The 26867-nt window shown below is 48.4% G+C and overlaps 1 protein-coding gene across 1 annotated transcript; it reads right to left on the bottom strand.

Annotated features, from left to right (window-relative positions):
• Window positions 1-6719: 6719 nt before the first annotated feature.
• RGS8 (regulator of G protein signaling 8) lies at window positions 6720-20348 on the bottom strand. The gene is made up of 5 exons (XM_009810183.2): window positions 20323-20348; window positions 18306-18407; window positions 17304-17368; window positions 8631-8797; window positions 6720-6902 (listed from the first exon to the last, which is right to left on the bottom strand). Exons 1-5 carry the CDS (start codon window positions 20346-20348, stop codon window positions 6720-6722), a joined length of 543 nt encoding a protein of 180 aa, XP_009808485.1.
• Window positions 20349-26867: the final 6519 nt, after the last annotated feature.

A 26867-nucleotide genomic window follows, 5' to 3' on the forward strand; every position in this document is an offset into this window, starting at 1 on the left:
ACTATGCCTCCAGGGAGACTGGATCTAAATTGCTTCAACAGAGGAGACCGACTGCTTAGAGTTAACACGTCCCTTCTTCGCTGCCCCATCCAGCATTTCTGCACCAGTGAAACCAGCATGCAGAAGGATGACGGCAGCGTCCAAGAAGACACAAGCTTCTCCCATCCTTTTCCTCCTCAGCAATTCTGCTAGGAGACACCTCTCCATCCCCGGGCTCGCAGTTCCCACTTTCCTCTCTGCAGGAAAACGTGTTCCACTCACACCTTTTCAGACACTCGGGCACAGAGCAAGTACTCTCAGGCTGTTTATTACGTCCTCACGGTCTCTATACAGTATAGGTAACACTTTACAATGAGGTGACATGACTCAGGGGAGGTATCATCGCCAGTCGGACATCTGGTATGGCTGAGTTGCTTCTCCAGCCTCATTAGGGGTAGGTGAGCCTAGCAAACGAGCAGCTAATGCAGAGGGAAGGTCAACCCGAACCCGAGCCCATGCCTTCCCCTGAACGGGAAGGGATCAGACTGAACAGCCGGTGTGTCCTGCCCAAACAGCTCCTGCCGTTACCTACCGACACCAGCAGCACCCAGACACTGCGGAGGCAGTTACAGCATCAGGACCTAATTAAAATAAAAACGTGGCATAGGGAAGGTCTTAAAAGAGCTGGTCTTTCCACCCAGGTATCTGATGGCTCACTTCTGAGTTCACTCTGTACAGTAATGCCCTCCTAAATCTCTTCTGAGCCACCTGCAAGCATGTTTCCCAAGGAACAAGACATCTTTATTAGTTAAGACAGCCTTACTCGGTGCTTGGGTTTGGATTCGGGTCCTCAAGGCCCCTTCCTGCCAGTGGGACACTGCCCTCCCACCGAAGATGGATGTGCCAGAGAGCGTAGAGAAAAATCTGAACTCTGCCTGTCTGATTTGGGTTGCTTGTATAGAGGAGGGGGGAGAGAGGTTATAGGGTTTTTAAGGAAGGGGGATCTACCCCAGGGAGTACTTGTAGCCTGTTCTCTTCATTACCGGTAATCCCGCAGAGGACTGCATAAGTAAACACAACACAAGATGCCTCCTTCCCCTCATTGCTTTTTAGCTGGTGACTGCAGGCACTGATAGAGCAACGTGAAGACATTTCTCTTAGGATAACACCGTTATCTACACTGTGCATGCAAAGCCAAGCAACTCCTCATCCGTCATGTTTTAGATCCAGCCTGGGGCACACAGCACATGATGCAAACTGGAAGTTGTGGGGCTACTCAAGACAAGCAATTCACACCACGGCTGGTCCCCATACCTCCCTGCTATGCCAGGTCCCTCCGGAAGAAGGGAGTGCCTTTTCTTCTGTGCCTTTTTGCCAGAAATTTTGAGTTTTTTTCTGTAGTAAGCTCATCCCCTTTTGCCACCTCCCTCCCATGCCCTCAGTTCCCTGAACTCCAGTTGAGTTTACTGCAGTCTCAAATCAGAGATACATCCCTCCAGTAAAACCAAGAGGAGGCACAGAGCAGAACGACTGACTTTACTAAGCAAATACAACACACACACACCTTTATTTACACTCTTCTTTTTATATCAGAAAGCCAAGAGGAAGCACAGCTGTGACCCTGCTGAAGCAGCCGCTGCCTCCGCGCAGCACGGCTGCCCTCTCAACTAGCCAGCCCCTGCCACAAGCACAGCACGTGGAGCGTGGATGGAAGAAGACGACATGATACTGGGGACAAGACGAGCCTCTGCAAAGCCCAAGAGGTGCGTGGCAGAGAAAAGCATTCTGGTCTAGCAGCAAAATGTACTTTAATTCCAGTTCTGCGATAGAACGCTTCGATGCCGGAGAAAACACAGTACCAAGGAAGAAGACGACTGCAGCAGCCCCAGGAATGAAAGATAATGCATAAATTATGTGAAGCATTTTCTTCTTATGTAATGGGCAAGGAATAGCTACTAGGAGCTTTACAGTGACAGTAGGAGGCATGTAGGAGAGAGATGCTGAGACCAGTGTCTGGGGAAGTAAAAGGCAAAGAAGAGAGGAGGGATAGATGGGGATGGAGAGTATGCAAACAGGAGGGCATGGGAGGAGGTTATGTGAGACCCAGGCTCAGATACATGGGGACAAACAGTGCTGGTGGAGAGGAAGGTGGGTATGGACAGGAGTGCTTCAGGGAGGAAACTGTAAGGAGGAGGAGGAGGGAAGACCACGAGGACAGGACTGAGAAGGAGAGAGGGGTTTGGAGGGAGAAGCAAGAGGCCCCCAGGGAGGGGAGAGCTCGCACTGATGGGTGAGAGGCACTCCAGGACTGGCATGAGGTATGCTTTGCTATTGCTCTGAATGCTGTAAACATTTTGGTTTTGTGTCTATCAGTGAACATTCAGTTCAGTTTGATACATGTGCTCTTATGGGTAACTGGAAGCCTAGCAGAATTTTACGTCTCTTATTACTGGTCAAACTTACGCATGAGGCAAACACAACACTGGCTAAGAATCTCATTTTATGTCATTTATGCCTAATTCTCCTATTTTAACATGCACGTCTATGTCTCAGAAAAGCTTCTCTAGTAGGAGACACTAAATAACATACACATGAATTCACATGCACTCTCACCCACCCACACCTGCAGACACACACACCTATTTCCCTCCCCTGCTTAGACGAGCAGGACTTTGCCCTTCACACCTTCCCAGCGTGGAGGGCAGGAGCTCATCGGTACATTAACAAGTCCAGTAAAAGTGATGGAAATCATCCCAAACCTGGCTGACGGGCCAAAGCAGGAGAAAGAAACTCAAAGCAGATTCGGGTTCTGCATCTGCTTCTGGAGTTAACAACATCTGAAGCCTATAGAAAAGGCAATTTGTAAACTCTTCTTCCCTTTTGCTGTCAAAGGACTTGGGAGCTGACAGGGCACGTGCCAGCAAACACACAGAATAAAAAGAGCTGAGCGAACCGATTTTTTTTCTCCCCTCTCTTCATGTGATGGCACACTCTGACATTACTTGAAACAGAAGGAAAATCTTGGAGGTGTGTGCTTGTGGAGAGAGGAAACGGGGTTTGTAAGTTATGAATATCCCTTTCCAATCAGTAAGAGATGAATCAAAGATAGGATATTTGTCCTTGATGGGGATTAGTCATCACTCAGTGCTTTCCGAAGCTTTAGCTCAGTCATTATTTCCTTAATCAGCGCCTGGTTTAAGGGGAAGAGCTATAAGCTGCCTATTTTAATTCACTTCAGACTGACATTTGGCATAAAAGAAGCAGCTGGTGCCAATTTCTTGTTTAAAAAAAATAATTACTTTAAATAACTAGTCTGCTTTCCTTCAAGAGAGACAAACTGTAAGAGCAGCAACAAAAATAACCGTGATAGACTCATATGCCTCAGACAATACTTTTGGTCCACTCCATGCTCTAGGATGTTTCCCGTGGAGGATATCATCTGGCACCAATTTAACAGGCAAAACATTTCTCCTACATCAGCCAGCATGAATACAGTTCTTGTCACAACTGCAGCTACAGCGTCTCTGAGTGTACCTGCTCAAAACCATTCCCCAGGTCAATGGAGGAGAGAGGGGAGCTTGGTTTTTACACGGTGTTGGCTACTGTGAAGTTTTTCGATGAATTCTGACATGAACTGAAAGGCTGCCAGCACTGATGCTGGAGGAGCTTGCTGAGAGATGTTACCTCCTGGGCTTTCTGGACTCACACGCCGAACAGGACCAGCCTTTGTAGCCATCAGGGAAGCCTGGGGATTGTCCTCACTCCTGAGTTTCTGTTCCTCATCCCTCAACAAAAACATCTTGTTCTGCCGTTTCCTCATGGCCTGGTTGCCTCTGGGACCCTCATGCCATGGGTGCCTGCAGGGCACTGTGCTGCAGAGTCTCATCTGGGACACATCAGCTGGCACTAGAGGCCAGCACCATCCCAGCCCACCCAGAACGTGTATCGGCGGCTTTAAGAGAAACACCACAAGGCAGTTAGCATGGTCTTCTGCCTTCTCTTTAAAAGCAATGACTGCATAAGCCTGCTGGTGCTGTCTCTCACATCCAGGGCAGCACTGGGATGCTTTTTGCATGTGCGGTCAAGAGGAGGCTGAAACGGAGGAAGGCAGGGCTGGGCGAGGTGGCCTCCCTTCATCCCTTGCAACACAGCTTGTTCAACGCCACAGCATTGGGAAGCTGAGCTGCTGCGTTGCAGCTGTTGGATCACCGTCGCTGTGCCATGTTGCGGTCGGAGTGACACTGGGTACAACTGGCACCACAGCCCATCTCAAGGGGAACTATTTCAGCCAAAGCAAACTGTGCCCCTGAGAGATCCCAGTCCATCCGTGTTATGCAGATGTAGTAGGCATAGTGTTTCTTGGAAAGGGGAGTTCTTCCAGCCCCTCCTAACAGTCAGTGGCTTTGCATCCTCACTTGCAGGTCAAGCACTGAGAGTGTTTCACCACAACGTGGGATAATTTGCCCTCCATCTTCCCTTTCACCTATAGCAGGAGGGAGCTGTATAGGCGATGTGACTCTGTTCCACTTGGTATAGCCCGGATACCACCAGGGACAGCCACTGGATGCGTGGCTCAATATCCTTTGCTTCTGCCTTTGAACAAGTTTCCCCAGATACCTGTCCCACTAGACCTTCTTTGCCAGGTACCTTGTTTGCCATAAGGCTGTGGGCCCACGAACAGCTAAACTCACGGCTGGTTGAGCCAATGTATGTTGTAGACTCCTTGGATGAATCTGGGGCACTTCCCAGTGCCCACCTTTCACTGATCTTTTCCTACAAAACAACTGGAGAATTCTAGAGCTGACCAACCGCGTACTGAAAAGCAGGTTTCCCTACTGAACATAAATTTTGCACCTGCACCGTATTTAGGCTTTAGTGTCTTAGAGACCACAGGAATACACCTCCAGAATAAACCAAACGTGCTTACCATGCCTATCTTGATCCTAAACCTATTTGTGCCATGTCCTGCACAGCATCCTTACAAAAAGCCTCAAAACCTGCTTCCTACCTAATGCATGGACAGTAACTTTTAATATCCAAAAGCAGGCTTTTTGTATCTCATTCCAAACACGTTGTGCTTAGCTTTAGAATTCAGTCTACCTAGCTTACACCACATTACACGTAAGTATTTATCACCAGCTTTCTGATGTATCAAACCTACCCGCCAGCCTAAACTAGAGCAGAGGTTTACAGCCTCTGATCTGTGGATGATTGAGAGAAGGAAAAGATCCATGGGGTCACTTTCCAGGCCTTCACAAAACTCAGAAAATAGTCCGCTGGTCTGAGGCTCAAATCCACAGACAAGCTGTCTGCTTCTCCACTAGAAAACATGGCAAGAATCTGACAGCCGATAAGTCGGAACAGCAATGCCATAGAAATGGGACCTTCAGATGTTAAGTATTACTGCACAGCACAGAGGAGGTGCTACACAACTAACATCTGCACAGAGTCTTCTCCTGCAGCCGGCTATCCAGGCTATGGGAATAGGGCCAAAGTACACTTCACACACCACTGCACACCCGGACACTCGTCCTGCTCAATGCACGCTTCCCTGTGTCCTATTTTTAAGCAAGCACCATGCAGCAGGGTCTGTGTCTTTAGTAGTTCTTTACATGGCATTGAACCCACAGTGGACAATCAGTAGGTTACAACAACAGTCAATAATCAGTAAATAACAAAAATGTAACTGCAATTTTTTTCATGTTCCCTCTCCCTGCCATGCACTGGTCAGGTACAACATGAAAAATGCTATCTGCCATAGCAGGCAGGTCTTGTGTTCTTCTTACATCTCAGCATGGGGCAGATGGGACATTCCTTCTCTTGACTCTTTCCTGAGAGCCAGCAGGTCGTTCCCGAGAAGCCACCAAGCCTGTTAATGTCTCTGGCGGCCAGGAGCCTCTTTGTGTTAGGTTTTGGTACGGTGCCTAGCACAATGAAGCCTGAGTGACGACTGGGGTCCTGAGGCTGAACTACAGTACAAATAAATAACATTAATGAAAAACAATCATTCGCACTAGAAGACTTGCCTGACCAGGTCTAGCGAGAGCTTTTGGGACCACCTTCCTCATGAGAAAAACTCAGCTCCTTGACAGTCATACGGCAAATAACTCTTAGTCTCCACCCCTGGAAGATAAGGGGCTGTGACAGGGTAGCAGCTGGTGTCGTAAGGTGTGCAACCAAAATTGAAAGCTGAGCTGAGTTCGCTGACGGTTTCCACTCTGGGAAGCAGCATGAATCACATGCCTTTGCTTTCTCTCTCCCTCCTCACAGTTTCTGGATCCAGACCCCAGCAGCCAGTGTGGGAGACGATGCTTTGGACTAGACTCGGCTTCACAAGTTTCAGAACTGCCCTTAGGGCCCCTCCAAACACAGGGGAGAGGTGAGAGCCGGGGAGGTGTCTGGAAGGATGGCAAGGTGCAGTGGCTTTATTTACACACAAACCGACGTAGTAGTAATTTTAAAGGAAACCTGCCTTCCCAACAGATGACCCCGTGACTAGAGAGGATTATGGATTTGTGCTAGAAAGAGGCAACAACTGCAAGATGCTACCACTAACCAAAAAAAGCACAGAAACTCAAAGAGTCCTAGTACTACATTCTGGATCATGCTCTGGAAGCCTCCTCTTCCCCTTCTCCCTCTTTTCTCATTCCCGCTGCTTTTAACACCAAGAAAGTTTCACATTTAGACATGGGTTTTGGCTGTTGTGGGAAGCACATGGTACTGAGGGCCCCATCGCTGTTCTAGCTGAGCCTCCTCTGGGTTTGAGACAGCAGGTCTGTGTAAATTTTGGATCTCAGGAACCTGGGGTAAGAGTCTTTCTCCATCAGGCTGTGCACCTTCCCCTGAGCTTGGTCAAAGCAAGAGAGGGAGGGCTCCTGCATATTTCTTCTTGTCAGCTCCCGTGTCTGGAAGTCTATGTTCACCTGGGAAAAGTAGCAGAAGAGAATTTGGTACTGAGTAATCAGTTTGCCCGCTTCATTTCGTCTCAGCTGTAGCTGTAGAACCAAAGTCCTACCCTTGTCCATGCCTAAAGAGCCCCCCAAACTCTGCGGGGTTTAGCGATCCAGCGTTACAAAGCCTGCCCCAAATTTGGAAAAGTTGAACTAGATTTATATTGATCTGAGCACTTCTGAAATCAAATTACTTTTATTCAGGCTCTTAAACATGCGTTCATGTAGCACATCTTCTAAAAATGCTGACTCAGCCTAACCTCTCTCCTGTTGACCAAGGTTTCTCTAGTCCCATTATTCTTCACTACATGTCCAGTATAAGGGTGAACGAACTTTTAGTTGGGTATAAACTATTAGTACATTCTTATTAAATGTTTTTAAACTCTGCTGTTATAAAATAAGTGGTTTGATTTTTCCCATAACAGCTTCGTGTTACAATATCTCGAGCACAGACTTGAAAAAATAAACCACCCTCATGTTATGACTGCCGTTTGTTTGCAAAGCCAACAACATGAGTTTTCCTGTTTTCTTTCCCTGGCAAAGCAGTCAGTGTTTGTTAGGGTTATTATTTAAAAGCTGGCTGAAAAGATGTTATTTGTTGTTATTAATCCAGCATCCAAACTTAAAGGAGTCTAGAAAGTAAAGCTGTCTGCCTTAACTCAGATGACAGCAATATAGATTAGCTCTCTGTGTCACTTAAGGGTCATTTCACGTTCTAGCTTGCCAAAATCATGACAACAGGACCAAATTCTAGGAAAGACCCCATCCAACTTGAGCTCATGTTTCTAATCCAGATTCAGCCCCACAATCCTGAAAATCTCAGCCAGCTTCATGAGTAAGAGCAGGAAGATGCCCATTGAGGATGACAGGGATTGAAGCGTGCCCCGAGACACACCCACCACTTGGTGTAAATCTGGGTGCTTCTCAGTGGCCTCGCAATAGCCTTCCTAATTAAAAGATGGAGTAAAGAGAGCCCTTTTAAGGGGATCCCCTTGCAGGCACCTGGATGGTGACAAGCACCCATGCAGTCTCGCAGGAGGACCGCTGTGGTAGAGCCAGTGCAGTAAGCAACCTCCTGGTTGCGTTATGAATACAATAACACAACCCGGCATCACGACGCAGGAGCTGACAGTCGCATCAGCCTGTCAGTGCTTGAAAGCGGACTTAACAATTCCAGGCTTCGGGTTGCGACTGCACTTTTTGTTCAGCTCTGAGTTATTGCTCGCATCTTTTAGGAGGTTTGATTGAGTTGGGAGTTAGTCAGCAGATAAACACTCCTCCCTGGAGAGTCAACAAGTTAGTCATTCGTGGGATGCTCTTATACAAAATGTCCTATGAGAAATGAGCCCAATAGCCTGCTTGGGGATTGATAGTAAATGAGAGGAACAAGATGAAATACTCCTAGGAAGCTCGTAGAGGTTAGGAAATGTAGGTTGTGGTTGCCAGTGAACTCACTGGCTGTGAGTAATTTAGTATCGTCAAGGTAGTTGCCTTCACCAGGGGATGAGTCACTGCAAGCAGAGGCAGCTGTAGCAGGCAGGATGGCATTCCCATCCTCCTTATCCACTCCTCACCATCACCTCTGGGAGGGAAGGGAGAGCTCCCCGACCCCCGGCACGCCGCAGGTCCCAGCTGGAGGAGATGGACCTGCTCCCTGCGCTGGAGGGATGCTCTGCCTGCCCGGGGTGCGGGCATACCCACCTCTCGAGGAGCCTGCACGTCGATGAATTCCTCGAAGATCCGCTGGGCCTTGGAGGCCAGCTTGGCTGCCGAGCGTGTCTTCTTGAAGTCCTCGCAGGCGAGCCAGAACTCCAGGTTTTCCTCGCTGAACTCAGTCTTTAGGAAAGCGCGGAAAGCAGCCAGCCCATCTGCCAGAGAGACGCGGGGAGTTACAACGGGAGAAGAAAGAGGGCAGGGAGCAGTCTCTTTAATAGACATCCTTCCATCCACCCCTGCCTACCAAAGACCATTTGATTTTTCTCCCATGGTCTGCGATGCCAGGACGTGTCCATAACTTACACCATTGCCTCAACTGGAGTCTAGTGAGCTGCCATGAAGCCAAACATCATTTGCTATTGCTCTGAAAAAGCATTTTGCCAGCTAACATGGCAAAAGGCTTTCTTTGAGATTGAGGCACCTAACCTTTGAAAAGTTCCTCTTGAAAATGTCAAGCTTCAGTGATACGGTCTCTTTGCCACAGCATCTTGTGCATGTTAATACAGCACTTTGTAATGTCTTATCTGTCATTAAGAAAAACCTTTAATAAAACATAGCGTCTGTGGACTTGTCTCGTATGCTTTCTGTCACTTTGCTTTATTGCTGTGTGACATATTTTTAGTTATTTAAACAGAGGAAGGATCTTGGAGAGTCTAACAGTTACAGCTACAATAAAGGGGAGAGGGAAAGGACACAGCATAATTACTACTTGTCTAGTTGGTGGTAAAAGTGTTCTTATCGCTTGTTAATGCTTAGCAATTGTGACATTTCAGTAATGTAATCTGAGTCAGCCGGGGCAGATTAGAAATATGGAAAGATTTATTAGGCAATCTGTGTCCCCTTAAACCCCTGCCTGGGCGTATTTATGGACACAGCTATTGTTTTTTATTTCCTTTCCCTGAATGGCACCAGCAGAGTTGAAGTAGCTGAGGGTTTCACACATGCCCTTTCTTCTTCCTTTAGCCTTGGGATAAATTTGGCTCCTAATTTTTTTTTTCCAGTAACATGTTTCTAACTTTACCTGGTCTTTTTCTATAGGATCTGAATATTCGTAGTTCATGACTGGAAACCTCCTGAGTCAGCACCGGCTACTTCCAAGCCAGTAGCTAAAAATATTGGTAGAATCAGGAATGCACTTGGCCAGATCAGGCTCCCCAAAAGGGTGAGGGAGCAAGTGCCTGTGTGTGTGGCAGGGACAAACAAAGACTGATGAGGATTTGTAGGACTTGGACTCCTGCAACGCTGCAAGGTGGGGACTCCATCTCCCCCCTTTCTGCTGTGCGAGATCTCGGCAGTGCTGCCTTCCCTCCTTCCTCCCGTGGCAGGGGGTGTGGGAGCTGGGACGGAGCCCAAGGGGCGATGCCTGAAGCTTGGTGCAGGTCATTTTCACATGTCCACAGCAAGGCCAGGCCCACGGGGGACAGGGGCTGGTCATGGCACGGGATCCATCCCAAACTCCCCTACAGCTTTGTCCTTGTTTTCTTGCCTGTGCCAGGTATGCGAGGAGAAGCAGGAATGTAACACTGCCCTTTTTCTCCCTTTTGCGTCCTAATCTTATTCCTGCTTCTCTTGTTTCCGACAATAACTTAGGTCATGGAGATATTTTTCAGTTCTAGGTCCTCAGCTTCAAGCCCTAAGAGACAGCCCTTGGTGTTCAACCGCAACTAAATCCTATTTCTGGCTGCACATAAGTCAGTGAAGATGTCTGGCTTCCCAGATTCTCAAAGGGAAAGGCAAAAAAGATATTAGGCCAGACAGGACCAAACTACAGGCTAAACCTCTCCACTCTCTGTTTCTCAAAGCTCCTTCATCAATGGGCTCTGCGCCGCTGTCTGCTCCATCGGCACGCTGCGTTGCGAAGAGCTGTTGCAGCACAGCAATCGGCAAGTAAAAGGGGTACGTCCCGTCTCAGCTACGCTTGCTTCTTCCTGCCAGCCACGGGAGGGAGAGAAATAGCTGTATCACACCAACTCGTCCTGCAGCTTCTCAATCAATGCATTTGTAGGAGAAGATCAGGTTTTGGACTGCTGTTGGGGACAAAACCTGGGCTTCTGTCCGTGAGCACTGCAGAGCAATTAACAGGGCAAATTGTGCGTTCAAGCCCGGGCAATAATGTGACATTAGCCCTGGAGAAGCCTGCAGAGCAGAGAGTGCCAAAGGCATCTCCAAGAGCAGGGTACCTGTCAGGATCAGGCTGCCCGTGGCTGCTTTGAGCCTCTCTGGGGGTAGATAAATATGATGAATGAGAGAGACGGTTTAGGGCTGCTCTCCCCTTCCTGAAATCTAGGAGACAGAAAAATTTTTCAAAACCTGTGTCCCCCTTAATGCCTATAAAATTCATAGGGCCTGTGTGAGAGCAAGCGGAGGACTTGAGAATAGAGCAGGGAGCCTTTGCAGGAGGAAAAGGAGAGGACGTAACAGCAGGCTGACCAGTTTCAGAAAGAAGAAAGTACAAAAGGGAGAAAGCAGCAGTTCCCGAGATGTATGTCATTTTATATATCATCAGCTCCTAGGACATTTGACGTTAAATAACCCAGCACCCGAGCGCACTGTTACAACTATACAGTGTCTGCTGTGTGTCCCTGCAGAGGTCTTGCTCCCCTTTCTCTGTCCTGGTCTTTTTTTTCCCCTCTCTTTTCTCTACAACAGCCCCAGAGCCCCAGCACTGACAGAGGATCACTTGCAGAAATAGCATCTTTGCATGGCAAATACGTATCTGCAAAATATAATATCTGCAAAATATACTATCTGCTAAAAGAAGTGGACTTCTTCATGACTGATGAGGTGAGAAAGGCCTTTGCTTCAGCCCCGTCCCAGAGAGCAGCCGCAGCCGGTCCCTCCTGCGACCAGGAGGTTTCCATATGCTCTGCCTTCTGCCCTCATGTCAATCAGATCCTTTTTATCCTGAAGTAAGTTTAGATGGAGGACAGATGAACAATAGTGTCTGATAATAGTGTCTGGCTGTTCTCCACTTCTTTATATATTCCTGTCGTGCCCTCCTCACAGCCTTTGAGGAGCTGGAAGTGATGAGGCCGGACCTGGGAGGACCTTTCAGAGGCAGCCTTGGATGCAGGAGAGGTCATCCTTGCCTCGAGGCTGCCTGGCTCTCCACAGATTTCATCTTTAGCCTTTGACTGCCTGCCAGCATTTACAGCTGTGCCTGGCAGCAGGAGTTCAGCGATGGGAGCCCAGATGACTGCGTAGCAGTAAATCGCTGCCCACAAGGTTATCATGGAACAATGACAAATTAATTGAAAGGGCGGGAGGGCAATTAGGTATGGGGACTGTCACCACCTGAGCTGGAATTTGACCTGGATGTTGACTTTCATCTCCTCCTGTACATGAATGCTATCAAAGAAGCATCACTCATGAATGATCAGCATTTCAAAGCTCATCCCACCCAACTGGGCAGCTTTTTTTGCTGGGGCAACCAGCACTTTATTGCAGTGCGATATGAGCAGGAGAGCATCACCTACTAAGTTAGCCTCCTGAAATATTCTGGAAGACGGCTGGAGCACCTGAGAAGTGCAATTCCAAAGGGATGCGTTACAGAAAAAGCACAGAAATGAAAAGCAGGATTAGAAGTCTTCAGATACAGCAGCACAAGATAGCCCTAACACGTGTAGCCTAAAGGCATGGCCATTCAAGAAGGCAGAGATGTACTGGTATAGATGCACAGCCCTTCAAGCCAACTACTGGACACTTCTTTGGGAATTTGACTCAAGAGTGGTGAGCCTTGCTTGAAGCCAAAGGAGTAAATCAGTACTGATGGAGCAGATAGGATGAAGGCAAAGAAATTGAGCTCTTCTACTGAGTGTCAAGAGTCTGAAAGAGAAGGGGAAAACATTTGCTTTTTACTTTTGCAGTGTAAATGTAAGTTTCAAAATGCCCTGCTCAGAATGAACCTGCCTTGGTTCAAATAGACCAAAGGAATGCACAAGAGGATCGTCAGGAAGGAAGGATTGGGCAAGTATTTGTATATTACCCGATCCCAAGATCTTGCAGCGCACCATACAGCTGTAACCCTGCAGGTCACCTGTGAATTAGACAATGAGAAAAATTTGTGTTTTCTGGATGGGGACTGCCAGACAGATGAATGACTACGTGAGGACTGGGACTCAGATGCTCCTGACATCCCATTCAAATGTTGTCCTTCAGGCCATGGAGAGCGGATCCTAAGGGCTGTGGAGGAAGGGATTGACCTGACTAGCACAAAACACAACACAGGTCTTAACTAAGGCAGGCTTCAGCAACACGAGGAAGAGCTGCGATTAGTGGCTTAAATCATTCAGGCAGCAGCTTAATAACCAAGCAATAGCGACTGTCAGAGTAAGAAAGCGATCAACAATCATGTATTTAATGCATGCGTTTCACGCCATCAGGGCAATCGGCACTTCACGGAGGAAATAAAGGTAGAGTCCTTATGGCTGGTAAATGAATGGATTAGCTCTATGGAGCATGTTGGGTCCAGGGCTGAAGAGACAAGGCCACAACGCTCCCTAGAGCATATGTACATGCTCTCACTGCTGCTTAGCATTGCTTTGGTGAATGTTAGCTGCCTGTCACCAGCACAATGCTAATGCTGTTCTGGCTTAGAAAGAACCAGGAGTAGGTTGCGATATTCCTGTGCTGTGTAGGAAGAGGAGCAATGTGTAGACAACAGAAGGGGGAGGAAGACAATAAAGTTTGTGCAGAAGAGCAAAGAGTTCACAAAACATGGCGGGGGGGGTGTGGTGTAGGAAAAATCACTCGAGATAAAAATGAAAATTCAGTGCAAGTGTTTTTTGTATCGGATGCTTCATTGAGAAGTGACTAAGGGTTGAGGACAGACTGTCCTGCTGGATTCTGGACAAATGACGAGCCATGTGTCCAGCCCCGCAAGGGATGCAGAATGAGACATGCCATTGCTTGTATTTCCCTCCAGCAGCCTGTCAAAAGAAATCTCCATCTGGCTGACCAGCCTGTACCTCCTGGGCACGGGTACAGAGCAGGGATTACTCCTCTGTTACTCACATGCGTGCACACACACACACTCCACAGACCACACTGAGCTCCACTTCCCTGGGAGCCATTGCTAATCCGCACTGGCACAAAATGGGAAAAGATGCCAAAATCTAGCATGTTAAACCCACTGCTTTTGCTCCCTGAGCATCCAAGGAAGCACACTACATACGATCTGTCTCTTGCTCTCTCAATTCCCTGCTGCAAAGCAGGATGAAACTCCTCTCTCCTGTTGCTTGCCATGCTCAGAAGCCCTGACCCAAGGGAGCACTGCTACGCTGTGCTTGCGTCTCTTGCAGAGAAGGCTCTGCTGTAAAAAGGGGATCAACTGGCTGACCCTATGGTTTCAAGTCCGTTTGCTTCACCCATTCACAAAACCAAGTAAGATATCACTGCATTGACCTATTCATCTAGGGCTGTCAATGAAACGGAGCTGCGCTGCATCCTACCATTCAGTGTTGCTTACTCTAAGAGGGCTGGGCTGGGGGATGCTGGAGTCCCAATACCAGTGCAAAAGGAAGGTGGGGGTGTGACAGAGAGAGCCTTTCTGCCCTTCCTACTCACAATCTCTTGCTTATGTCAACACAAATTATTCTTTAAATGACCGGGGAATTAATCCAAGCCAGACCACTCTATACGGAGGGGTGTCACCGAGCCTGGGAATCTCTGGAGACATGCAACTGCTCCAAAACCCAGGGGTTTCCAATACTCCACTCAAGATGCTGCCAGAAGTAGCATGTCAGGATCAAATATTACCTACAGAGATCACTCATTAAACAATGGGGGGAGAGGGAAGGGGGGGCTCCACAGGGCCATCACACTTCAAGGGATATTTGACAAAAATGAGCATGACAACACCCTCCATAGAGACTGTATAATGCATAACGCCTGTTCAGGTCACTTCCATTTGGAGACCTTTTGGAGACTCAGGAAAATAGGAAGTGGAAGAGTAGAAGCCTTTCCCATAAAGAGTGCTGCAGCCCTGCGAGCCTCCTCCGTGTACAAGGGCAGCCTGCTCACCTTGGCGCTTCAGAGAGTCTTTTAGGGAGCTCTGATCCACTGTCTTGCTCCTTGCAGCTCTTTTTTGCATCTGGCCAACCCCTTGCAATACTACCCCCAAAGACTGCCCCATTTTCAGCTGCTACATCCAGCTCCTGAGTCCTACTTGAGCACTCCGGGGTTTTTTTCCCCCCGCAAAGAATAGGTTGGCTGGAAGGGACCCAAAACCACCGTAACAACTGACCACAGCAGAAAGCACCACTCAACCCCCTGCAATTGGCATCACAATCTCCCTTCCAAAATAGATGAGCTGTCCGTCTAGCGAAGGAAGAGTTTATGACAGATGTGTCAAGCAGAAGCGGTCTACCTGCTGATGCTGCAAGCCTCAGGGGAAATCCTCCCTGAGCCCAGCTGGTGCTTAGCCCATGCCCCCGAGCATGAATTCAAATTTCCCCTGGCTAATATTGTTCACCTGGGCAGTCACAGAGAAATTAGACTGAGATGGTTCTGTCCTTCTCTTGGCACTAGAAACAGAATATTAGCTGGCAGCTTTACTACAGACAGATGCAGGCGAGCCAGGCACTGCTTTTCTTACTCTGAAATTTCGGTCAGGTAAGGCACAAGACTCCCTTTCCTAACATCAGCACATGTTTCTAACAGCAAAAATGCAACACGCTTTTGTTCTGTTTCCATAGCAGATCTTCGACAATTCTTCTGTGTTTTGGATACAAGTATGCATAAGCAAAACCACAATGATTTTACAAGACAATTCCTTTCATTGATATACGCTCTTCGCTCCTTTAAACCAGTGTAACTGAAATAACACTTCTGTTTCAACAGAGCTTTTTGTATTTGCATCGTTATAACCTTTGACTGCCAGGCTAGCAATTCCAGAAACTTCAGGTGCAGAGCAGTAGTAATATATTCCTTTAGAAAGTAGTTTATTAAACAACAAATTTTTTTGTCACTGATCACCAGGCAATGTCACCATGACTGCTGATAAAAAAAAAAAAGATTCATTTAAATTTTAAAGATCAACTTCTGTTGCTATTAGAAACTGAGTATTTTTCATTAGGTGCCAGAGAGTTATCAGAATTACTTTCTGTTCTGGAGACAGGAAAAATTTTGATAATTCATTTATCACTCTTTAAGGCTAATTTATTAATAAAAACAGACACTCTTGTGGAGGCTGTTGGATGAAATAATTGAACTAAGGTTTGATTTAGCATTCGCAGCAGTCAAGTGAAGAGGGAACAGTCTGTATAATGTCAGCACATAGATGCGTAAATTCACTGGCTTTTGTAACCAAAGCACTTTTGTTGCAGTCCATCTCTAATAAGGACAATTTTGCCTTTTGCACTGGTGAGGGTGGAACTGGGGCTCGAGCACAGAATTGTAACAGTGATGTGAATATCCTGTCCTCCCCCCTCCCCATCCCTCAGGCACCCTGTAGTCTCTTTGGTGCATTTTTCCCTTCTTGTTTTGAATTTTGACAAAAGAAATGTTCCCTCTTAGCCATACCCAGCTACACCATATCTTTTTTTTTTTTTCCTACTGGCTGCAAGAGCAATGATCTCAACAAGATACTGCTGCTAAAATTATATATTGCTTTTTCTGCCTCGGACAGCCAGCCTGTTTAAAGATGTCACTTAATTCCCTGCCAAAACTGTTGTCATCGCAGTAGAAATCCAGCAAAATTACACTTTATTTAAAATAATAATATAATTCTACACTTATATTTTAAAATGTAAGCGTGGAAAAAACCTGAATCTCTAAGAAAACCAGACAGTTCCTTATTGCAATAAAATAGTTCACCGCCCACATTGACTTCTCCCCAACCTTGACTCGCTCTTGTTTTATTCTTCAGTAGAAACACATTAATGAACTGATACTGTGAATTTCGCCGTCTTGTTTATAATCTCTCAGCATGAAAATGTTGGTGAAGCAGAATAATATTTTCTGAACAGAACTGATATGATTGATCTATTCAATGGAGCGAGGTGCGCTGATTATACGTTTGCATAAGGTTTCGGGATGTGAAATTTTCGGGTTTGCATTGGTAACTGTAAATTAGATCCCGCTGAGGGCTACCATGCACGATTTCTCTGCTACAGAGCAAGTTGTTCAAGGTTACTGGGCCACATACAGCCTTGCGTTGTAGCACTCCCAGCAAAGGCTGCGCTTCAAGACGGCGTAGCTGCACAGCAGCTCGGAAGAGCAGCTGGAGGGAGACAGGCCGGTGCCATGGATCCCGGGGGCTTTAGCAAGCTGAGAACCTGCCATTCACTTGTGCGGAAAGACTGGACCCACGGGCACTTGCCAAAGGACGGTATGCACGGCTACAGCCTTGGGGTCCTGCCTCCAGTGCATCCCCAGGAGCTGGAGAAGGCTAGACCTTGAGTTGATGACTTTATTGGTTGTGGTCACCCAGTCAAGAGCAAAGCCAGGAAGGGAACCCATAGAAACTCTCTCCCTCGCCGTTCAACCAGAGGACAAGTCCTGCCTATACATGACTGTGACCATTGCCTGGTGACTAGTAAGCAGCTACCCAAGGGGCCATTCCTGTGCTATGCGATGCACAATACTTTGTTTGCCCTAGCTACAAGCAGTATTAAGGGTACAAAGGGAAAAAAAAGGTAGAATTTGATCTCTACTCACATTTATGGGACAAAAGGACATCAAAAGAGTCTGCCCATCTTGTTGCCTCTTCTGTTGACAGTCTTCTGTAAAGAAAGGAAGAGGCAAGTTACAGACAACCCATGGCCACTGAACCCCTCTGGGGCTGTTTGACAAGGACGCCGAGGAAGGGTGGAATTCTTCTCACCTAATTTTGGAGGTCTACAATGTAGAGGTCTCCAGGTGAGCAAGTCACCCTGGGCTCCCTTGAGAGTCAGTGAGGAGATACCAAGGGACTTGCAGGGACTTGACTCTCTTTATCTCACATCCCCAGGTAGGCGGATAAAATAGGCTGGATGAATCACACCCAAAAAGGGACCAATTTTTCCTCATTGACTCTAAGCAGAGGCCCAGGGAACAAGTTCAGATGTAGACATTTACATTGTAAATGCCAAAAGTTAAGTGAAATGAAACCCACCTCTGCAGAAGTGTTTATTTCTCTCTCCTGACTTTAAGGGGAAGGTTAGACTCTTAGCATAGATGTATGCAGTGACTTGTGATCAGATGAGTTCCATCCCACTCATCTCAAATCAGAACTCTGGATTGTCTGAAGCATCTTCCTTAAGTGCTGTGCAAACTAATACAGACTTTTTGGTAGTGTTTAATAACAAGGCTTAGATAAGAGGAACTGTGACCTGAAATTGCTGGTCACCTCTTATACAGAGTAAACTGCTCAGACTTTGATTTGTGACAACGGAGGGGTAAATTACATCTTCAAATACATGCAGACATGTCCCACGTACAGCAGTGGGGACCGTACGCATGTCCTGTCTCACGGGAGAGCTCGTATCAATGATCCAGGTATTTTCTGAGGCTGTTCCTGCTGTATCAGCGCTGTTTTGTTTTCCTCCTTCCTTGTGGCTAAAAGAACCAGTCAAAGCTTATACAAAGTACAATAAAAGGAAGATAATACTAGAGGGGGTGGTGGGTAGGGAGGGGAAGGACAGAAATGGGAGTGGGGTGGGATGCTGCAGCTATACTCACTTCAAAGCCCGGTTGGGCTTGTCCGGAAGAATAGCTGTGAAATCATTATATGAGTCTGATTTGTGAGACAGGCAGCCCAGGCGAGTCCTCATCCCTCTGTTCCTGTGGTCGATGTGGGGGAGCAGGGGTGTGAGCAGGGGAAAACCAAAGAAGATGACGATTATAAGTCTCGCCAGAGTGGCAAAAGGAAAAAAAAAAAAAAAAAAAGGAAAAAACCAAACCAAAAGACCTCAATGGCTCTGTGCTTCATCAGACCTGTATCCTTGGTTCCCTCATCTGTGGGAGGGACCCTGAAACATCTCCAGTAAGATGCCAAGCAGATGCTAAGGACGGACACACAGCACAGAGCAGCCAAAGGCTCACCCACACCAGTCATTCAGCTGCTCTGACTGGCAAAAAGGCTTTTAAAGGCTGCGCTTTGGGATGGTTTCTTGGAAAGACCTGCTCTGATCAGGTGTCGGAGGAGAGCAAAGGGCAGCAATACCAGAAATCAGTCACCATGATCCAGCAGCACCAGAAACAGCATAAGTACCAGGACTTGAGGGCAGGAGGAAGAAGAAAGGGAGCAAGGCACCTGCAAGGTGAGCCTGTGCGGCAGAGCCATGAGACCCGGCCAGGATCCCAAGCAGCTTCTTTAGACTCAGGGTTACATAAGCAAGCTAAAACTGCCTCTTCCCCAACAGGCTTACCCAGGCAGAAAATGGCTTTATTGCCTTTTTCCTCTAAATTTCAAACCAGCCCCAGAGCCTTCGTTCCTCTGCTGGCCCCTCGCATCCTTGCCAGCCCCTTCCCGGGATAGCTGGCACATCCGCAGCATCCTTCATTACATAACCCCGGGACAGGGAGGAACACAAAGGGAGAGGGAAACGCAACACACACATGCATTATATGGGCCTGGCATCGTCTCCTTTCAAAAATGTATAGGTGCCAGTTAATGGTTTTACACGGTCTCTAGAAGGGCAGAGCCTGTGATTTGCCTCTCCAGCCCAAGGGCATCTCTTCTACTAGATTCCCCAGACATTGAACAAGGCCATTCTCTCCTCCAGACCACGGGAGGAGGATTTAGCGACTCAGTCTCCACTTCCCAGCTGCTGGACTCACTTCTGAGCTGGAGAAAGCCCTTCTCCGAGCCCTGCTGCCAAACAGATGCCAAATACTTTCTGTGACTGCAGAGGGAAGCACAGTATTTTTCCCTTCCATATGTAATTCTTGCAGAACACTTCAGCACCAGCAACTGAGCCAATCTTTAGCACGCCTGTTTCCCCCTTCTCCTCCCGCCCTTTGGAGAGTTTCTATTATTGCACATTTTAATGTAATCTTAAAGCAAATTAAATGTTAATTAAATGCAATGAGTGTCTCCCTGGCGCAGCACAGGCAGCTCACAGCGTTTAACAAGCACAAAAACCTGGAGATCTTCAGTCGCAGAAGCTGTGGCACAGCCTCAAAATATGGACCCATGACCAGTGGTCTCGGGATGCTCCGCTGCATAAGCCTCGAACATCAATGCAAAAATACCGTTTGCAAAGTGTCATGTTCCTAGCTGAGCATGCTGGACCTGCTGTGCCCAGACGGACACGGAGTCCGCTATAGGATCTTTCTGGTACCTTTCCTGATACCTCCTGCCCCCAACCTTTATCTTCCCTGCACCGTTTGTTCTAGCAAGCTCACGAGTTTCTCAGCAAGAGGTGTGACATGCATTACCGCAATGCTGCTCAGATTTCTCTCTGATGCCTGAGATCAAGGGACTGCAGCAGGGAATCAGAGCGTATGGGGGACAGGGATGCTGCGCCACGAGCAAGGAGCTTGTCTCTCATGGAACACCGATCTCTAGGTGAAGACTTCCAAGACAGGACACAGGAGAAAGAGAGGGAAAGAAACTGGGTCTGCAGGAGGTGGAGAGGCAAGGGAAGGGCAGGAGGGAAGAAGGGACGCTGCAGCGAGCTGAAAGGCTCGCTGGACGAGGTAGACAGCGACAGGATGGGCAGGGGTGAGGGATGCATCATGTCTTTTCAGTTACCTCCGTGGGATCAGTAAGGCAGCCATTCAGGCATCCAGTTATAGTTAACCCTTTAACTGGCTGGCTTGGACAGCAGTCGGGGCTGCTTGCAGGAGGCAGGAGTGTGGAAAGGAGGGATTTACTGGTTCATGTCCTGGCACTTAAAAATATTTCAAAGAATCCTTGCAAAAAAAAGAAGGGCCAGTTGTTCTCAACCCATTTGATCCTTGCCTCCTAGCGTGGAAGGTCGATTTTTCAATGGAAGACGTTCAGAGTTGAGGGATGATCACAGAAGAGAGACAGCATGTCCTTCTAAGACCAGGACCGCAGGTTAAGTCCAGCTTCAGGTCTAAAGTGGTTTGAGTTTGGCGTCACAGCTCACCACGGAGCAGCAGGAGTTGGCGTTATCGCACTCATCATTCAACACCTCTGAAGGTCTCTCCTCAACAGGCAGAGCTCCGGGCTGACCTCGCTAAGAAGACCAAACTACCTCTTGTCCCTGTCCCTCCAGGTCATGGCTGATGTTACTGGCCAGGCATCATGGAAAAGCTGGCACTGCAAATAAAATAACAGGAGGACTTCATGCATCTGCAGATGCTGGTCCTTTCACCACCACAGGCTCAAGCACTCACACAGAAATAACTCAAAGAAAGCATCTCCTCTCTGTGGTGGTGGGAGCCTTCTGGGAGCCACCAAGGAGATGCATAGTCTGCAAAGGGGAGGGAAGGAGGGAGGGAAGGAGGGAGGGAGGGACAGAGGGGATGGCAGGGTCCCCGTGAGCCTTGGCACACAGGCAGCTGGTTGAACAAATCTCACATCGGAGAGTGAAGGCGAGGTCCCCCAGCCGGGAGACCAATGGGACAGAGAGCAGGACTGTACAGTGAGCGAAGGGCAAAGGTTTCTTATTTGCCAGGATAGGGCCAAGCTGCAGATAACCTCCATGTCCTCTTGCCCAGAAGGAACAACTGAGGAGGAGACAAAGGAACTGATGAGAGCAGAGACTGTGTGCAAAGGAGCCAGGACCCTGCTCTGCTGGGGCCTGGGGAGATCCCAGAGCTTGGGCTGCCCATTGCAACATCCCCTTTAAAACCTGATTACATTAGAAACACACAAAGCCTCTTCCCAACTAAATTAATGGAACTGGGATTGCGCTACATGCCAGTGAGTGCATTTCCTTAATCCCTACCCTGACCGGCTGCTTCGATGCGCTTTAACTGAAATCAATCCTTGTAATTCCTTAAGCCCCTTTAAATTTCCTCATTAACAGCCTCACCCGCATGTGGGGCCACAGCACATGATTTCCTAGAGTCCAGCAGCCCTTACTCCTCTTTCCCACTGCTGCTCCAAGGTGACGGCTGGGAGCAGAGCTGGGTGCCCTCTCCCTCGCAGCCTCCTCTAGCAGCCTGCTTTTTGGGGTACTGTTACGAAACAGTTTTCTGCTCATCCTCCCTCCCACCCGCTCGCCAGCCCCCGCAACAACAACCTGCACAGCTGAGCAGCACCGAACTTCCCTGTAATCCCAAAGTCCATCTGACTTCACAGACACCGAGACCTCTATTTCCCGTGAAGGCAATCCCACTGCTAGGCTGACGTACCCACGGATATTTCCCCTGGTTGCAAATAAAGCCAGGCGGTTACGACTTTAAAAATCTAATCTGTGGTGCCTGGCAAAGGCATCCTGGCAGGGGTCGATGGTGAGGTTTTTTGCCCCCCGCTCCATCATTCATCCTACCTCCCCCTCCTATGAAATGACCCCGGTGGCCAAGGAGAATTGCCAGTCTCATCAGGGATGCGTTTTGGGGGTTTCTCCTTGGGAGACAGAAAGGGAGGGGTGCGATTATGATATTCAGGTTATCAAACCACCCCAGGAGGTCACCTGAACAAAGATCAAAGAAGCCATCCCAATAGAAAAAATTAGCAGCACAAAGGTTAAAAAAACAAAACAAAACAAAAAACCACCCACCAAAACACCGTGAGATCTCCGGGGCTTCAAGAGATTAAGAGCATCCATTCACATGCAGAGAAAGCCAGAAAAACCCGAACACAGAGGCACTGCAGACAGACAGACACAGAGACGAAGATACTCACTGCCTTTGCCCTCTCCTCTCTGCCGGTGGGTCTGCGCTGCCAGCGCGGTCAGAGGGGCTCTGGGGAGAGAGCGGAGCGGTCTTCTTCAGAGACAGCCCCCTGCACGGGGCCAAAGTCACACTTCGACACCCCTCCCTCCCTCCCTCCCCACCTCTCCCCGAGCGGCAGCGGCTCCCAGCAGCGCTCCCACAGCCCCACCGCAGCCTCAGCCCGCCGGGCCGGGGCCGGGGCCGGGGCCGGCACCCACCGCCCGCGGGCGGCCCCGCCGAGGAGCCCACCTGAGCCGCACGTTTCACTGCTTCTCCTCCTCGCCCACCTGGCAGCAAGACCCCAGCTTCTCCCCCGCCGGAGATGGGGGACCGCTCCGCACGGCCGGCGGATGCCAAGTGCTGGCAGGGAGCATGGGGGGGGGGGGGGGGGATGCCTGCGAATGCGCTCGCTGTTGTCGCTCTCGGTGTGTTGGAATAAAGCATCCGCCTGCATCGCTTTAATCGGCTCCTCTGAGGTTTAGGGAAGGTTGCTGCCCTCAGATCATCAGGCGTTGCCACAGACAGAAGGGAAGGGAGAGTTTAATTAAAGAGCCCAGGTGTCAGCAGGGCCAAATAAATCGTTAACAATGGAGCACCTTATTGCAGGGCATGGGATGACAGAAAAAAAAAAAAATTCACCTGGCAAGTCAGTGATGTGACCGGCCCTTTTCATCCATCTCCCCTTCCCTCACCCGAGGTGCGCAGTCCTGCTCGCTCCCTGCCCTGCCGCAGGCTCCCTGCAACCTCCCTCGGCGTGCTCGCCCCACGGTACAGGCTCCGATTCCCTTTTCTCTCCGGCACCCACACCTCCATCCTCCAGAGGATGTATATGGGGCGTCCAGTGCATCCCAGTGGCTCTAACAACCACCTAACCCATGGCACCGACGTGGTGGGGCTGCAGCACGGCCCCCCAGCTCTGGGCTTAGCTCAGCCATCAGCAACAACACCTGGGTGTCACGCAGGCTGCCGAAGCTCTAAGGTGGGTCACTGACCAAGGGCTCAAGCCATGGGATCTCCATTGCTTTTTTGATCCTGACAAAGTCAATTCACTAAAAAAAAAATACAAAAATGATAATAATAAAAAACCAGTCTTCTGCAGTTAAGCAAGTCATTGCCTTTTTGCTGGCAACTTGTAGTCACCCGCCTCTCCTCTGCTAAAACACTGCTGGGCCCAACATCCTGGTGCTACTAGCAGGAAGCATGTCTTGAGATAGCACATTATCACCAGGCAACATCCCTGGGGAGAGACAGAGTCCTGCAAAACTTACTACGAAAACACAGGGCTTAGTCGCACTGCAGCAGTGATCCCAGCTCTCCATCATCTTGGATCCCCTCCTTCACAGCTCAACTTGGCAAGGAAATATTCACCGCCTTCTCATCCTCCCATCGCAAAGCCCAGGTCATCCTGACTCGGATTAACCATGTCTCCAGTTATCGGAAGACAAGCACTGGAAAAATGCCGCAGCTGATGCAATCTCCTCGCAGCCAAGGTCAAAGGTTGAGGTTCATCTTACGCCTCTGGTACAACAGTCTGGTTTGTTCAAGTTAAATAACAGTCAGCTTCAGCCCTTGCCCCAAACCCAAGCCAAATTTAATACAACATCACCAAGGTTTTAACTTCTAACATGTCATTTTTGTTTTAATGCATTTCCACACTTCCACGTTCTCTCTGGGCAACTGCAGGATGTCACAAGTGACACCGTTGTCATAACACTTCCAGGACATCCCTCAGATCTCATTTACACAGGCATTGTGAGGTGGGGGAGGTCAACAAAATGTTCAATCAACAAAACCCTAGATAATTCTGGTCCATTATTCAGATAACTGGACTTTGCTGCAGTCTCAAACAGACCAACAATTCTGATCCGCTAACTCTGGATAGGGTAGATGAGAGGACCACGCGAGCGCTCCTGCTCCTCCTGCTTTTATACCAGTTTTGTATATTGACACCTCATAGCCATCACCAGTATGGACAGAGACCCCAGTCCCTATTTCTCCAGTGCACCAGTACACCCTTTTGTGACCTCACTGAGATCCTGGAGCAACCCACAAATGACTCTGAAGATCAACATTTTTTTCTTCTAGTTCCTGGGCCAGGTGTGAGTTAATAGACAACAAAAATAAGTGAACTGTGTTGACACAGGCACTATGGGAAATGTAATTAAATTGCAGATAAAGAGAATTATATTTTTACAGGGTAATATTTTAGAAAGCTTCTGTGCAGTAGGAGAAGAGGTTTATAGCAAATTCCTTCTAAAATGGCCCTCCTGCTTCTGACTACTCTGTAGCTTCTATTTAAAAGCTTTTAATAAAATAACTCATTCTGATATTAGGCTTGAATCCCATCCAAAATTTTAAATCTCTCCAAGAAATACTTTAAAGCAATTTCCTCATGACCTGCTAACAGCAAACACACAAGCGGTGAACACGTGCAGCGCTGGGAGTGTTGGCTGTCACTGGGCGGGGTAGAAGGGAATTTGCCCGCCTGTTCCCGGGACGTTAAGCTTCTCTGCACCATCTCCAGGGTCCTTTTCACCCTCCCTATTATTTTAACTGCCTTCCTGCCTATTCTGTGTGTTTTGTCCATTGATCATCATTCAAGTGGTTTTTACCCAAAAACTTCTGGACCAAACACCTCCACCAGTTTCGCCTGGTCCCAGTTTCTGCCACCCAACTGCTAGATAAAATTGCGTGGCCTGAAGACATCTGTTCCTTCCAGTATGGCTGCCCTCACATATCCATCTGGACCAGGAAGGCAGCTCTGACTGGTAGCTGTGAGGCTTTTGCCTCTCCAGATACAGGGATGCTCCTCCCGGGGCTGGCAGTTAACCACCCTTCCCAGTTTGGAGCTGGAAGATCAGAGGATGCCTACACCAACTAGCTCATTTGCTTGGCTGACACCTCCAGAGGCTTTGCCTTAAATAAACTCCTTCACCTTGACATTTAAGCAGACTTCTCCCTATCTTCTCACTCCTACTTTGTTTCCTCGGGGGTCTGCTGCCGCTCTGGGATTCCATTATTTTACGCTTAACAAGCCGTCATGCCGAGCCTGCCGCTGTCGCTTCCACTTCTCATTTCTGACTTTGTGGCCTTGTCATATTTACAGTGATCCATACCAAAAGGGCTTTGAACTTCTTGGGGGTTGTCTCCACTCCTACTTTGCGACTTTTCCTGGTTCTGTGCCAGCGTCTCTCTTTTCTAGTACCGTGCTGCAAGGAGCTTGTTGGAAGGCGCGCTTCATGACTTGCTAGTCCAAGAGGTTTTTTCCCAGCACCAAGAGAGTGCTTCTTCAGGCTGCTGTGATGTTTGGCAGCTACATCCCCACAGCTGAAGTCAATCTTTGGTACGTTTTCATGAGATGCTATTGCCTCTGTGGTCTCTCTGGAAGATGCTCGGTGGTGCAGGCTCTGTGACTGCAAAATGCCAATTACATGGGGCCGGCTGCCTCCCACAGTAGTCACTGTTTTGGGAATTCAGGTGACCTGCACGCTGCACAGCCTGCCTTTGGCTCAACCGCAAGCCTCCAGCCATGGTTCACTTCTGCTGTGACCCAAGGGAGCTTTGGTTTTTTGCTGGAAGACTGGAAGGAACAACCCCCCTTGACCTGGAATGACAATCCCAGCAAATCTCTCATGACACGAAGTGTCATTTGATCTCCTCCGACACACAGTCATTCAAAATCTATCCAGAATCCAGACCGGTACCTATACGGGTCCAACCCCAAGGTAATTCAAATTAGGAATTAAGTTATCTCCAGAGCTTGCTGTTCTCCACCGCTGTTTGCAATTAAAGCTGGAAGAAAATTGTTTGTAACCGACATCTGACATGCAATGCCCTGCTCACTGTGCCAGGCTGCCTGCCTGCTTGTTTGAGGGTCCAGGGGAAAACACACTCAGCCCAGCACAAGGTGACTGTCTCGGCAGGAGGGAATTACGACTGACATGGATAGCAAAAGAAATCACAGACTTGTCTTACTTGTGAAGAGAGCCAGGAGAACAGCTCCCCCTTCTAAAAAGGGAGCTCCGGTACCATCAGGAAACATCCAGCGATGTAGCTCAGAATGTTTGTAAGGGGTTAATTTTTCTATTCACCTTAAACCTTAAATAATTTTCCACATCAGCCCAGGCAAGCAGGAAATCCGGAAAGGTGAAATAAGGAGAGCTTGAGTTTCAGGGCTAGGTGAGGAAACCAAGCAGCTGATATACTGGATGGGGGGTTGATAAAAGAAGCCACCTCTCATGTGCTAACGAGGCAGGCCAGGAGATACGAGACACCCACTGAGTTGAACTCCCCTTGAAAATAAAAGACTGTGTCTAAAAATAAAAATGAGTTACATAAAGTGTGATCCACGGTTCTGTCTCTTAGCTTAGCTCGAGAGCATGGCAGCTATTTAAATTCTCCCCTGCGTCAATGATAAAAGTGTCTCCTGGACATGTTTGCAGCTCTCGG

This window comes from Gavia stellata, chromosome 10, assembly GCF_030936135.1.
Source record: "Gavia stellata isolate bGavSte3 chromosome 10, bGavSte3.hap2, whole genome shotgun sequence".
Classification (NCBI taxonomy): Eukaryota; Metazoa; Chordata; class Aves; order Gaviiformes; family Gaviidae; genus Gavia; species Gavia stellata.

Coding starts and splice junctions, on each gene's coding strand:
- RGS8 (XM_009810183.2), bottom strand. CDS start 20,348: ATGGCTGCCTTACTGATCCCACGGAG. Junction 17,369..18,305: donor AAGCCCAACCGGGCTTTGAA/GTGAGTATAGCT, acceptor CTTTCTTTACAG/AAGACTGTCAACAGAAGAGG. Junction 6,903..8,630: donor ACGTGCAGGCTCCTCGAGAG/GTGGGTATGCCC, acceptor TACTTTTCCCAG/GTGAACATAGACTTCCAGAC.